Source organism: Nomascus leucogenys, chromosome 10 (assembly GCF_006542625.1).
Source record: "Nomascus leucogenys isolate Asia chromosome 10, Asia_NLE_v1, whole genome shotgun sequence".
In the NCBI taxonomy this organism is placed as follows: Eukaryota; Metazoa; Chordata; class Mammalia; order Primates; family Hylobatidae; genus Nomascus; species Nomascus leucogenys.
In genome coordinates this window covers 88,903,739-88,919,022 of record NC_044390.1, presented here as the reverse complement: position 1 = coordinate 88,919,022, position 15,284 = coordinate 88,903,739, and the positions used below count along the sequence as shown (strand labels likewise).

At 50.2% G+C, this 15,284-nt stretch overlaps 1 protein-coding gene across 2 annotated transcripts in view; it reads right to left on the bottom strand.

Annotated features, from left to right (window-relative positions):
* TMEM120B (transmembrane protein 120B) overlaps positions 1-15,004 on the bottom strand; it is a 69,821-nt gene extending 54,817 nt beyond the window's left edge. The window contains exon 1 of one of the 2 annotated variants that reach the window (XM_030821533.1): positions 14,789-15,004. In XM_030821533.1, the coding sequence (XP_030677393.1) occupies positions 14,789-14,857 (69 nt within the window). In that variant the 5' untranslated portion in view covers positions 14,858-15,004. The remainder of the gene's footprint in view (positions 1-14,788) is intronic. The other variant, XM_030821534.1, reaches the window with a different exon arrangement.
* Between the last annotated feature and the right edge of the window lie 280 nt (positions 15,005-15,284).

Below are 15,284 nucleotides of genomic sequence, written 5' to 3'. Positions count from 1 at the left end.
CCAGCACTTTGGGAGGCCGAGGTGGGCGGATCATCTGAAGTCAGGGGTTCGACACAAGCCTGGCCAACATGGTGAAACCCATTCTCTACTAAAAATACAAAAATTCGCCAGGCATGGTGGCAGGCACCTGTAATCCCAGCTATTCAGGAGGCTGAGGCCAGAGAATCACTTGAACCTGGAGGGCAGAGGGTGCAGTGAGCCGAGATTGCAACACTGCACTCCAGCCTGGGCGACAGAGTGAGACTCTGTCTTAGGGAGAAAAAAAAAAAAAATCAGATTAATATGGCAAAGAATAGAACTTTCCTTCTGGGCAAAGTTAACCACACTTAGTTAAGAAAAGAAGCGCTGAACCTTGGACTCATTGTTACCAATCTCTTAACCAGGGCATGGTCTCTTTTTTTTTTTTTTTTGAGACAGGGCCTCTCTCTGTCACGCAGGCTGGAAGGGGCAGTGATGCAATCACAGCTCACCACAGCCTCAACTTCCCCAGCTCAAGCAATCCTCCTGCCTCAGCCTCCCGAGAAGCTGGGACAGTGGGCACCCACCACCACGCCTGGCTCATTTTTTATTTTTTTGCAGAGACAGGGTCTCATTATGCTGCCCAGGCTGGTCTCAAACTCCTGGGTTCAAGCAATCCTCTTGCCTTGGCCTCCCAAAGTGCTGGGAAGACAGGCGTGAGCCATGGTCCCTGGATGTCATCCTAAAGATGTGAAAAATCAGGGACTTGGAGGCTGCTTGAATGATTCCTTCATCAAGCCAGGAACTAAGCAGCACCCCTAAAAATGCATATCTCTGAACACCCACTGGGTGTTTTTCTACTAAACAGAGAAACTAAAGCATTTTTAAATTATTTGTATGTATCTATTTATTTTGAGACCGGGTTATGAAACTAATTTTTGTATTTGTAGTAGAGATGCGGTTTTGCCATGTTGCCCAGGCTGATCCTGCTTAGCCTCCCAAAGTGCTGGGATTACAGGTGTGAGCCACCGTGCCCAGCCTGAAGCTTTTTTTTTTTTTTTTTTTTTTGAGACGGAGTCTCACTCTGTTTCCCAGACTGAAGTGCAATGGCACGACCTCAGTTCACTGCAACCTCCGCCTCTCAGGTTCAAGCCATCCTCCTGCCTCAGCCTCCTCAGTAGCTGGGACTACAGGTGTGCATCACCACGCCCGGCTAATTCTTGTATTTATAGTAGAGATGCGGTTTCGCCATATTGGCCAGGCTGGTCTTGAACTCCTGACCTCAGGTGATCTGCCCTCCTTGGCCTCCCAGAGTGCTGGGATTGCGGGTGTGAGGCACCATGCCTGGCCCTGTCTCTATAATAGTTCTTTTCTGCGTATTTCATATAAATGGAATCATACAGCATGGGGTTTTTGCATCTGGCTTCTTTGACTTAGCATCATGTTTTTGTAGCATGGATCTGTTTTGTTTCCTTTTATTGCTAGTCAGCAATAAAAATGTGGCCCAGACACACCAGTTGTTTGGGTTGTTTTGAGTTTTTGGTTACTGTATCGTGAAGAATGCTGCTATGAAGATCCGATGTCATATAAGTCTGCATGGACCTGTCTTTTCATTTATCTTGGGTAGATACCCAGGAATGGAATTGCTGGGTCATACGGTAAACTTCTGTCTAACTTTTAAAGAAGATGCCAAACTGCTATTTTTATTTCTAACCTTGGCAGCAGTAGATTGGAACACGGGAGACCCTCACCCCAAAATGGGAGGCAGCTCTCTGCAGACAGTGCAGGGACCACCAGCATATTAAACATGATTGACTCCCACCATCGAGACCCTAGCTCTAAAAATTTAACTGAGAGTGCTGGGGGCACAGACAGACAGCTGTAGAAGAAAATCCATTCTGCAGCACAAGGCAAACCCCAGCTCCCCAGCTGCCTACTTCAAGGCCAATCCAAACAAACAAACAAAGCACACTTCATAGAATACCCAAATTGGAACAAAGGAGAAAAAGGGTAATTATAAGGAAAACACTGACAGTAAGGAATCAAATACCAAGACACTTATTCTTCCAAGAGAGAAAAATACAATCATAGTACACTACTTGATTCTGCTGTAAGTGATATTTGCATGGTCCTAACCATGTAAATGACTGACATGGAGCCTATAGAGCTGTTTCTCTTTATAAAACTTTTAGTATGTTGGCCAGGTGCGGTGGCTCATGCCTGTAATCCCAGCACTTTGGGAGGCCGAGGCAGGTGAATCACGAGGTCAGGAGATCAAGACCATCCTGGCTAACGTGGTGAAACCCTGTCTCTACTAAAAATACAAAAAATTAGCTGGGTGTGGTGGCAGGCGCCTGTAGTCCCAGCTACTCAAGAGGCTGAGGCAGGAGAATGGCGTGAACCTGAGAGGCAGAGCTTGCAGTGAGTCAAGATTGTGCGACTGCATTCCAACCTGGGTGACAGAGTGAGACTCCATCTCAAAAAAAAAAAAAAAAAAAAAAAAAAAACTTTTAGTATGTTGCGTTATTTTTTGGTCTCCTGCATATTTTATTATGAAATAGTTAAGGCATAAAAAAAAATTTATAACATCATTTAATTAACATCCATCTTCTCACCATAAGCCTAAGAAATAGTGTAGCCAGGTGCAGTGGCTCACACCTGTAATCCCAGCACTTTGGGAGGCCAAGGCGGGTGTATCACTTGAGGCCAGGAGTTCGAGATCAGCCTGGCCAACATGGTGAAACCCTGTGTCTACCAAAAATATAAAAATTATCTGGCTGGGCACGGTTGCTCACACCTGTAATCCCAGCACTTTGAGAGGCTGAGGCGGGCGTATCACGAGGTCAGGAGTTCAAGACCAGCCTGGCCAACATAGTGAAACTGTCTCTACTAAAAATACAAAAAATTAGCTGGGCGTGGTGGCAGGTGCCTGTAATCCCAGCTACTATGGAGGCTGAGGCAGGAGAATCACTTGACCCCAGGAGGTGAAGGTTGCAGTGAGTGGAGATCACGCCACTGCACTCCAGCCTGGGTGACAGTGCAAGACTCCATCTCAAAAAAAAAGATCACTTGAAACCAGCCTGGACAACACAGTGAGATCCCATCTCTCAAAAAAAAAAATTTACTTAGAGTTGGCATGGTGGTATGTGCCTGTAGTCACAGCTACTTGCGAGACTGAGACAGGAGGGCCACTTGAGCCAGGAGGGGAAGGCTGTCGTGGTCATGATCACAGCCCCGCACTCTAGTCCAAGTGTCAGAGTGAGACCTTGTCTCAAAAGAAAAAAAAAAGAAAAGAAGGAATAGTGCACACAGAGTTGAATGGCCTCATGGATCCCTCCTACATGGTATTCCCATCCTCTGCCCCTGCCAAAGAGGTGGATTGTGGTAATTTCCTCAACCCATGCCCACCCCAGATCAGTCCTGGCTGTCTCTGTGCCCTGGGAGGCTGATCCCTAGGAAATGCCCTCCAGTTGGGTTTGGTCAATGGTAGTCACCAGAAGACTGGAGGGCAGGAGGAGAGAGAGGCTGGGGTATCTGTTCCTCTTGCCTCCTCCCTGTTCTGCTGCCCCCTTCATCCACTACAGCTCCTCACTGGCAGCTCCTGCCCTGCCAGCACAAGCTTGTGCCAAGCTCTGGTGACTCCTCCCCTTTCAGGATCAGGACTAGTAACAGCTCCCTGCTGTGGCCAGCTCCAGCCATTAAACTGCCCATACCCGAGCCTGGGCAACACAGCAAGACTCTGTCTCTGCAAAAGATTAGAACATTAGCTGAGCACAGTGGCACATGCCTGTAGTCCCAGCTACTCAGGAGGCTGAGGTGGGAAGACAGCTTGAGCCTAGGAGTTCAAGGCTGCAGTGAGCTATGATACCGCCACTGCACTTCAGCCTGAGCGATGGAGTTAGACCCCCTCTCTCTCTTAAAACAAAACAAACAAACAAAAAAGCCGGACGCAGTGGCTCATGTCTGTAATCCCAGCACTTTGGGAGGGGAGGCAGGTGGATCACCTGAGGTCAGGAGTTTGAGACCAGCCTGACTAACATGGAGAAACCCCATCTCTATTACAAATACAAAATCAGCCGGGTGTGGAGGCGCATGCCTGTAATTCCAGCTACTCAGGAGGCTGAGGCAGGAGAATTGCTTGAACCCGGGAGGTGGAGGTTGCGGTGAGCCGAGATCGCGCCATTGCACTCCAGCCTGGGCAACAAGAGCGAAACTCCATCTCAAAAAAAAAAAAAAAAGTAAATTTAAAAAAGTGCCCACACCTTTGTAAACAGCCCCTTATTTTCAGCGAGACCTTCCTTAGACAGACATTGACTTCTTGCTTGGGCCTTGTCTGAATTTCCACGATAGCACCAACTGTGGTCTTTATCACTCCTTTGCAAGTCTTTATACTTGGACTACATACAATGTATCATTAAGCAATATACTGTGTTGCTTTGAATGTTTTTGCCTTTATTGCAAGTGCTACATTGTATATACCCCTCTGCAACTTTCTGCAGGATGTTACCACAGGTAGCTCAGTTTATTCACTCTCCTGCTTCACCTCTCTCTGGGTGCTCAGTGTAATGATCCATTCCCACAGACGTTCGGGTTCCCAGTTTTTAGTTGTGTTATAAAAACCACTGTGCATGGCTGCTACGTGAATTTTTGACTGTGTGAATATGTATTACTTATAAAAATGTAGAATGGAGGCCGGGCACAGTGGCTCACGCCTCTAATCCCAGCACTATGGGAGGCTGAGGTGGGCAGATCACAAGGTCAGGAGTTCGACACTAGCCTGATCAACAAGGTGAAACCCCGTCTTTACTACAAATAAAAAAATTAGCCTGCTGTGGTAGCACACGCCTGTAATACCAACTACTCAGGGGGCTGAGGCAGAAGAATCGCTTGAACCCGGGAGGCAGAGGTTGCAGTGAGCCGAGATCGTGCCACTGTATTCCAGCCTGGGCAACAGAGCGAGACTCTATCTCAAAAAAAAAAAAAAAAGGCCAGGTGTGGTGGCTCACACCTATAATCCCAGCACTTTGGGAGGCCAAGGCGGGTGGATCACAAGGTCAAGAGATCGAGACCATCCTGGCCAACATGGTGAAACCTGTCTCTACTAAAAATACAAAAATTAGCTGGGCATGGTGGCGCACGCCTGTAGTCCCAGCTACTCAGGAGGCTGAAGCAGGAAAATCGCTTGAACCCGGGAGGCAGAGGTTGCAATGAGCTGAGACTGAGCCACTGCACTCCAGCCTGGGCGACAGAGCAAGATGCTATCTCAAAAAAAAAAAAAAAAAAGTAGAACGGATTCCATTCAAAAAAAAGGAGGGCCAGGGCTGGGTGCAGCGGCTCACGCCTATAATCCCAGCACTTTGGGAGGCTAAGGCAGACAGATCACGAGGTTAGGAGTTCAAGACCAGCCTGGCCAACATGGTGAAACCCCATCTACTAAAAATACAAAAATTAGCTGGGCGTGGTGGCACCTGCCTGTAATCCCAGCTACTCGGGAGGCTGAGGCAGGAGAATTGCTTGAAACCAGAAGGCAGAGGTTGCAGTGAGCCAAGATGGCACCACTGCACTCCAGCCTGGGCAACGAGAGTGAAATTCTTGGTTGAAAAAAAAAAAAGGAGGGCCGGGCACTCATACCTATAGTCTCAGCACTTTGGGAGGCTGAGATGGGAGGAATGCTTGAGGCCAGAAGTTCAAGACCAGCCTGGGCAACATGACAAAACCCCACCTCTACAAAAATTACAAAAATTAGCCAAGTGTGGTGGTGTGTGCCTGTAGTCCCAGCCACTCAGGAGGCTGAAGAGGGAGAATCGCTTGAACCCAGGAAGTTGAAGCTGCAGTGATCCATGATGGGACCACTGCATTCCAGCCTGGGCGACAAAATGAGACCCTCTCTTACAAAACAACAACAAAAAGGAGAAGTGCTCACATGAGCTCTGTGAGCTGGCATGCCCAGAGCATCTTCCCTACTTGTCTAATTACCATACTCCGCATGAAGAAGACACAAACAAGCAAGTTTCCTTTGGAAGATTCAGGGATCTCTGCCACCTCTGCTGTCCTCTGAGACCCAAGCTCTGCCCCAGTGGGAAGATGAGATTAATGATTCTTGTTCCCAGCACAGATGTGAAACATCTGGAGACACCTCCTTAACACATCTTGGCTGTCGGAAGATCCAGGACTGGTGAGTCAACATTTGTTGCAGGAATTGCTAGAGGAAGCTCACGGCATTTACAGACAGGGTTCTGGCCCAGGAGCATCAGAAGTCGCTGGGCAGTCCGGTAGACTGCAACAGGGCCACACCGCCACTTAAGTGTGGTGCCTTAGAGCTGTGCCTCTTGCTGGTGGTAAACTTTCAAGAGATTACTTTTTTTTTTTGAGGCACAGTCTTACTCTGTCGCCCAGTCTGGAGTGCAGTGACACAATCATGGCTGCTCACCACAGCCTTCACCTCCCTGGGCTCAGGCGATCCTCCTCTCTCAACCTCCCGAGTAGCTGAAACTACAGGCCTGCGCCACCATGCCTGGCTAATTTTTGTATTTTTTGTAGAGACGGGTTTTGCCACGTTGCCTAGGCTGGTCTCAAACTCCTGAGCTCAAATGACCTGCCTATCTTGGCCTCCCAAGGTGCTAGGATTACAGGCATGAGCCACTGTGCCTGGACAGGAGATTACTTTTATATAGCTCTAAGAAATCAACTTCAGCCAGGCGCGGTAGCTCACACTTGTAATCCCAGCACTTTGGGAGGCCGAGGCAGGCGGATCACGAGGTCAGGAGATCGAGACCACGGTGAAACCCCGTCTCTACTAAAAATACAAAAAAATTAGCCGGGCCTGGTGGCGGGCGCCTGTAGTCCCAGCTACTCGGAGAGGCTGAGGCAGGAGAATGGCGTGAACCCGGGAGGTGGAGCTTGCAGTGAGCCGAGATCGCGCCACTGCACTCCAGCCTGGGCGACAGAGCAAGACTCCATCTCAAAAAAAAAAAAAAAAAAAAAAAGAAATCAACTTCAAATAGACTTTCAGATGCTGACTATACTTAACCAGGACTCATCACCATAGAAACACCACCAAGGATGACTTCGCCTAACGTGTATGCGTCCTGTGCCGGGACAGATTCTGAGTCATGTGTCAGAATCCATGAACGGTATGTTACGGGAGCGGTAAGTGGGGGTCTGTGCGTGGGAGGCAGGCATTTGGGTGGCATGAAAACACAATGGTTAAGTGATTTGATGCTGCCATCAGGTTGCCTGAGTTCAGATCCAGAGCCTGCCACTTATTAGCTAAGTTATGTAATCCCTCTGTGCCTTGGTTTCGTCAGCTGTGAAAGAGCTGGGAGATGAGGTGCATGCAGCAGGCTAGGCACTGTCACAAAGATATGACATCATCAAGAATGTAATGTGGGCTGGGTGCGGTGGCTCATGCCTATAATCCCAGCACTTTGGGAGGCCGAGGTGGGCAGATCACCTGAGGTCAGGAGTTCGAGACCAGCTGGCCAACATGGTGAAACCCAGTCTCTACTAAAAATACAAAAATTAGCCAGGTGTGGTGGCATGTGCCTGTAGTCCCAGCTACAGCTACTCAGGAGGCTGAGGCAGGAGAATCACTTGAACCCGAGAGGCAGAGGTTGCAGTGAGCCGAGACAGAGCCATTGTACTCCAGCCTGGACAACAAGAGCAAAACTCTGTCTCAAAAAAAAAGAATGCAGTGTGGCCTAACATGCAACTGTGAACCACCCCCATTAGCAGTTTAAGTAGTGTCCAACAGATGCCACTGTTTCCCTTGAAGGAAAAAATATTTTTTGAGACAGGGTCTCACTCTGTCACCCAGGCTGGAGTGCAGTGGCAGGATCTCAGCTCACTGCAAACTCCACTTCCTGAACTTAGGTAATCCTCCTGCTTCAGCCTCCCAAGTAGGTGGGACCATGGGTGCACACCACCGTGCCTAGCTAATTTTTGTGGTTTTTTTTGTAGAGTCAGGGTGTTACCACATTGCCCAGGCTGGTCTCAAACTCCTGGGCTCAAGCGATCTACCTGCCTCAGCCTCCTGTTGGGATTACAGGCGTAGGCCACTACACCCAGTCAACAATTTCTATTATCCCCCAAAAGGTGCCTGTCCAGCATCCCTCTCTCTGTCTTTTTTTTTAAACTACCAGCATTTTGATTTTCCTTCATGGGACCATCCCTCCCCAACTCATTTCATGTAGTGTGGTGGCACTGATCCCACTTTTAGGCTTCAGGAGCAGACATGTGACCATGACCTGGCCAATCAGTGCCACAGTGACTGGTTAAGTAAGGCATAGTCACATGACCCAAGCTGGGCCAATGACAGTCAGCCCTGGGACGCTTGCTGAAACCACAGGGGGAAAGGATGCTGTTTCTGCCAGAGCTGCTAAGCTGACAGATGTCAGCTGAGGGCTACCTGGCCATCTTTGCCACAACATGGGAGGGACTGCCTGAGAATAATGCTCACACAGAGGAGAGAGAGAGACACACATCAACACACAGACATCACCTGAGCTCCTGGATCCAGCCTTGCCTGAAGCCATTTGCCACGAGACTTGACTCAATAAACCCTCTTTTGGCTTAAAACCAGTCAGACTGGGTTTTTTTCATTTGCAACTAAGAGTCCTGATAGTGCATTATGTGAAAGCACTATATAAATGAAAAGAGACCCAGCAAGTTCAAAACTTTTCTTCTAGGCTGGGCGCAGTGGCTCAAGCCTGTAATCCCAGCACTTTGGGAGGCTGAGGCAGGCAGATCACGAGGTCAGGAGATCGAGACCACAGTGAAACCCCGTCTCTACTAAAAATACAAAAAATTAGCTGGGTGTGGTGGCGGGTGCCTGTAGTCCCAGCTACTCAGGAGGCTGAGGCAGGAGAATGGCATGAACCCAGGAGGCAGAGCTTGCAGTGAGCTGAGATTGCGCCACTGCACTCCAGCCTGGTCGACAGAGTGAGACTCCGTCTCAAAAAAAAAAAAAAAAACAAAACTTTTCTTCGAGAGCTAAGAGTCTCAGGATACTTTTGGAGCCCACAGTATTAGGAACCCAAAAAGTATCTGAGTTATACAGCAGGCATGGGTTCAAATTCTGGCTCCATGACTTTCAAGTTACTTAACATCTCTTAGCTTCAATCTCCTCAACTAAAAAACAGGGTTGTCATTCATTCATTCACTCATTCATTCATTTATTTTTGAGACAGGATCTCACTCTGTCACCGAGGCTGGAGTGCCCTGGCACAATCTTGGCTCACTGCAACCTCCGCCTTCTGGGTTCAAGCGATTCCCCAGCCTCAGCGTCCCGAGTAGCTGGGATTACAGGACCGAGCCACCAATGCTCAGCTAAGTTTTGTATTTTTGTATTTTTTTTTTTTTTTTTTGTAGTGATAGGGTTTCACCATGTTGCCCAGGCTGGTCTTGAACACCTAAACTCAAAGTGATCTGCCCTCCTTAGCCTCCCAAAGTGCTGGGATTACAGGCATGAGCCACTGCTCCAGGCCATGGGTTGACATTTAGATTAAATGGGATAATCTATGTTTCACACAGTTAGCTATCATTGTTATTGTTGTTGTTATGATTATTATTATTGTCAGCCTTTTAAATAAAGAAACTCAAGCTGAGAGAGGTGGCTCACCAAATTCAGATACTAGACAATGGCAAAGCTAGGACCTGAACTCAAGAATACTGATTCCGAGCTTGCAGTGAGCCGAGATCGCGCCACTGCACTCCAGCCTGGGGCACAGAGCAAGACTCCGTCTCAAAAAAAAAAAAAAAAAAAAAAAAAAAAGAATACTGATTCCCTGTGCAGTGTTTTTTCCACATAATCTGCTACTAAAGAAACATGCCCGGCTGGGCACGGTGGCTCACGCTTGTAATCCCAGCGCTTTGGGAGGCTGAGGCAGGTGGATCACAAGGTCAGGAATTCGAGACCAGCCTGGCCAACATAGTGAAAGCCTGTCTCTACTAAAAATACAAAAATTAGCCAGGCATGGTGGCACGCGTCTGTAATCCCAGCTACTTGGGAGGCTGAGGCAGGAGAATCGCTTGAACCTGGAAGGCGGAGGTTGTGGTGAGCTGAGATCGAGCCACTGCACTCCAGCCTGGGCAACAGAGAGAGACTCCGTCTCAAATAAAAAAGAAAGAAAGACGCCCCACAAGCCAAGATAGAAGAGAAACAAAAGCCAACAGGAGTACCCAGGGCACAGATCAGCCTTGGGCAGTAGTTAAGAGCACAGATGCTGGTGTTCAACAGCCTGGGTTCGAACACTGGCTCCAGCACTGATAGGCCATGTGACCTTGGATAAGTGACTTAACCTGTGTAAAATAGAGATTCCAGGATCTATTTCGTAGGGTTATTAATGAAATAATGCTGATCTTCTTGCTTCGAGCCTGTCTCCCTGATGTCTGTTCTATACACAGCAGTCAGACGGACGTACATGTCATTAGCAGTAAAAGCCAAAATCTTTACAATGGCCTTCGAGGCCCTTGCATCACTGTGAGGTCAGACTTAGGGAAAAGCTGCTACAGGCCACCTTCTTCCTTGGCTGAGAGGAACAAGATCAGGTTTCCAGTGATGCAAGGCAGGAAATGCTCATTAAATTACTTGCCCTTGTGTCTGTAAGTGACCTTCTGCGGTCACACCACAGGCCAGGAGACCAGGAGCACACTGGTCTCAGACTAGCACTCAACTCACCAGCATGCCTGAAACCCCAACCACCCAAAAACTAAGTCCTCATGGAGACTCAACTGTGCCCCAGGGTTCAGGAAGGCCCTGACACATGCAAATCACAGTCCAAAGAAAACTGATCCTTTCCTCTCGACAGTCCCAGAGATTACGTTGGGTTTTCTTGGGGTGGGGAGGAGGGAAATTCCAAAGACCTTTCAAATCTTCTGGGGTCTGAGAATTAGGTTTACTCTTGCTTTCCTTCATTTAAGAAAGGGAAGCCAGGTGCAGTGGCTCACGCCTGCAATCCCAGCACTTTGGGAGGCCAAGGCAGGCGGATCACGAGGTCATGAGTTCTAGACCAGCCTGGCCAAGATGGTGAAACCCCGCCTCTGCTAAAAATATAAAAATTAGCCAGGCACGGTGGCAGGTGCCTGTAATCCCAGCTACTCAGGAGGCTGAGGCAGGAGAATAGCTTGAACCCGGGAGGCAAAGGTTGCAGTGAGCCAAGATCATGCCACTGTACTCTAGCTTGGGGGACAGAACAAGACTCTGTCTCAAAAAACAAAACAAAACAAAAAGACAGAAAAAGAGGTAAGACATAGAAGGTAAGACATGGAGACATTACACATCGTTACACATCACCCCAGAATCAATGAGATACGAATCTGAAACCCTCAACCCGGATTCTAAGGAAGATGTAGGAAAATTAAAATAGACCAGGATTTTCTGGTAGAAAAAAAATCCTTCCTATTGTTAAGCTTTCTAGTTCAGTGTGCCACCTACCTAACCTACCTACCTGCTGTTACCTGCTTGTTCCCCAACAAATCTTTCTCTTTTTTTTTTTTTTTTTTTTGAGAGAGGGTCTAACTCTGTCACCCAGGCTAGAGTACAGTGGTGCAGTCATGGCTCACTGCAGCCTTGACCTCTGGGGCTCAAACAGCCCTCCTACTTCAGCCTCCCTAGTAGCTGGGACCACAAGCATGCACCACCACATCCAGCAATTTTTTTTTTTTTTTACTGTTTGTAGAGACAGGGGTTTCCCTGTGTTTCCCAGGCTGGTCTCGAACTGCTGGGCAATCCTGCTAGAAGCGGTCCTTCCAACTTGTCCTCCCAAAGTGCTGAGATTACAGGTATGAGCCAATGCACCGAGCTCCCAACAAATATCTCGTATCCAAAACCGCACAGCACATATACAATGGACATCCTACTTACCATATACAGAATCCCAGAGCCTTTTGCAGCCTGAGAGTTCAGAGTTCTCACATCTAACATGAAGGGGAAGGTGAGAAGGCAGAGAGGGGTCTCCCAATATTTAGAGAACTAAATTATGGCCCCAACTTTACCACTAACTAGCTGTGTGGCCCCCGTCCAGCCAATCAGCATGCCCAAGCTTCAGTTTCCTCATCTGTGAATTGAAGGTGTAGACGGCAGTTTCTGCTCCAGTCTATGATCTTGACACTGGGAGCCATCCCTGACTGGGCCCTGACCCAGCAGATGACCACCAAAGCCTGCAGCCAGCAGGCTCCCTCTTCCCCAAAGTAGGATGCAGTCCCTTCCAGTTCCCCCATTATGAACCGAGCAGGAGGCATCAGTTTCCACTCACTCAGACCTTCTTCTACAACCCCTGCTGTGCACCAGGGAACAAAATCCAGAATTGATTCCCAATCCCTTTGTCCCTAACACACCTCAGCATCCGAGGACCAAGCCCTAAGAAAGAGTCAAACAACTCCTTTGCAACCTCTGCCTGCCAAGACTTGCTATCTAATTGCTGTTAATTGCATTAATTGCACAGCTCTGAAGTGTTGTTGCTGTTTTTTGTTTTGTTTTTGAGACAGAGTCTTGCTCTGTTGCCCAGGCTGGAGTGCAATGGTGCAGTCTTGTCTCACTGCAACCTCTCCCTCCCAGGTTCAAGCAATTCTCCTGCCTCAGCCGCTCGAGTATCTGAGATTATAGGCACATGCCACCACACCCAGCTAATTTTGCATTTTTAGTAGAGACGGGGTCTCACTGTGTTGTCCAGGCTGGTCTCAAACTCCTAACCTTGTGATCCACCCACTTCGGTCTCCCAAAGTTCTGGAATTACAGGCATGAGCCGCCGCGCCGGGCCTCACTCTGAAGTGTTAAGACTCTTCCCCCTCCTCCTCCTTGTCTAAGGCATGGCAAGGGACAGGAATTATGAACAACACAAGCTTCACACAGCAAACCTCTTCTCTTTTCCCATTCCCAACCCTAACATCCACTTGGTTCCACAGCTGACCATGACCTCCGAGCCCAGTAGCACAAAACATTAAGAAGTGGCTGACGACCAAGGACGGTGGCTCACTACTGTAATCCCAGCACTTTGGGAGGCCAAGGCAGGCAGATCACGAGGTCAAGAGATTGAGACCATCCTGGCCAACATGGTGAAACCCTGTCTCTACTAAAAATACAAAAATTAGCTGGGCGTGGTGGCGCGCGCCTATAATCTCTGCTACTTGGGAGACTGAGGCAGGAGAATCGCTTGAACCTGGGAGGCGGAGGTTGCAATGAGCCATGATTGTGCCACAGAGCAAGACTCTGTCTTAAAAAAAAAAAAAAAAAAAAAAAAAAGAAGAAGTGGCTGAGGGCCAGGCACGGTGGCTCATGCCTGTAATCTCAGCACTTTGGGAGGCCGAGGTGGGTGAATCACCTGAGGTCAGGAGCCTGGCCAACATAGTGAAACCCCATCTCTACTAAAACACAAAAAAATTAGCCGGGCATGGTGGCGCACGCCTGTAATCCCAGCTACTCAGGAAGCTGAGGCGGAGAATGGCTTGAACCCGGGAGGCGGAGGCTGCAGTGAGCCAAGATCTCGCCACTGCACTCCAGCCTGGGCGACAGTGAGACTCCATCTCAAAAACAAAACAAAACAAAACAAGAAGTGGCTGAGTCTTCTCCGTGGGAGTGGAGCCAAAACAGTCCCCTGAGAACCGGATGGGACCCAGGCCCTAGAAGAGAAAGCACCAACCTACACATGCTGGACAGGCCGAGATGAGTCTAGGTCCCTTCCCCTCTGTTCATGCCTGAAACGGCACCCCCATTCCTGCCTCAGCTCTCCAGCAACCCTCTGTCTATTGATCAGAATCTACAGCCACGTGTCTAGAAAGACCCATCGGAGACACCCTTGGCAACCTCCTCTCCCCTCTGCACACTGTAGGAGGCCAACTGAACTGCAGACAAGAGCTACATGGACAGGGACAATGTCACTGCTCCAAATGAGAGGACTGGGATGATGGTGTGCAATGTAATTTCAGGCAAAGCCAACCCCCCAAAAAACAATCCCGTGACTGGAGAGGGAACAGCCCTGTCTTCAAAAATAGTCACCGAGTCCCTCTTGGTCAACCCCGAGGTTTCCTGAGGCGTCTCTAGTCAACACGGTAGGTAGCTGGGGCCTCTCCGAACCTCTTAGCAGGAACAACTGCTGCCAGGACCGCTCCCCACCCCCAGCAGCAACGCCATTCTCCCGGAGGACCCCCGCCTTACACCCGCCCTCACTCCACCCCGTGTGAGGCTCCGGGCTAGAAGGATACAGCTGGGAGTTTCCCCTATCACTGGGTGAGGCGACCCAGCTGTCCGAACTGACAGATGCTCTCCACGCCAAACTCAGCCTGCAGCAGCGTCAGAGCCCCCAAAGACAGGAAATAGGGGTCCCTAATCCCCAAGCACAGCCTAGAGGTTCAAGGTGAACAGCTCCTAAGTACACCTCCCAAAACAGAGCTGCAGGATGGTGCTGCCCCGCCAGAGTACGCGGTGGGAGCTGAGCTACCAAAAGCAGATGGGAGGGGGCGGGGTGAGATTTGGGGAGACCCTGCAGAGGTGGGGGCTGGGCTGTTCTCTTTGAACCACCCCCACAGATGAACACGCCTGGAACTTGCCTCAGAGGCCACAGACCAACTTTCTGCAGCGAAGGGGGTGCCTGGAGCAGAGAGCCAGTGGGAGGGCGGCGGAAATGGGGGCTGCGACCCGGCGCCCCACGTGGACGAAGAGCTGAAGCGCCGGGTGATGGGAGGGGGCTGGTCCATGCCTCCCGTCCGCCCCCGGGGCCTCGCCGGGGCACTCCCTAGGCCCTGACTATCTCCACCGCCGGGGCCGGAGGCTCAGGAAGGGGAAGGCGCTGCACCGCGGGCAGCAGAGTTGCGGGACCAGGCAAACTGGCCCTACCTGCAGTTCTTGAAATTCTCCCTCCAGCTCGTGCCATTCGCGCTCGCAACGCTCCAGCTGCCCGGACATGATGCGATGGTGCAAGGCGGCGGCGGCGGCGGCGGCGGCGGCAGCTCCCGCAGCGCTGCCCGGCCGGCCCCCCAACGCCCCACGCCCGCGCGCTCGCCGGCGGCCCTCGGAGGCACCAGCTGTTCCTGCGCAGCCGGAGCCACGCGCGCAACTGACGACACGGCCCCTCCCCGGCGCCCGCCCCGCCCCACGCCTGGGAGGCGGGGCCGCGCGTGCGCATGTTCCCCGCCCCGCCCCGCCCCGCGTGCGGCGTTCCGGAGCGGGACATGGCAGGCTTGCAAGGTCTTGCGGGGTCTGTTGCGGCCCCCTTGGCAGTGCCTCTGCGCCTCCAGAATCTGTCTCTTCCAGGAAGAGTTGGGGGACTTGTCTGCAGGTTGCATTTGCAGAGATTATTTGACTTAGATTGTGTGTTTTGGGTGTGTCTAGA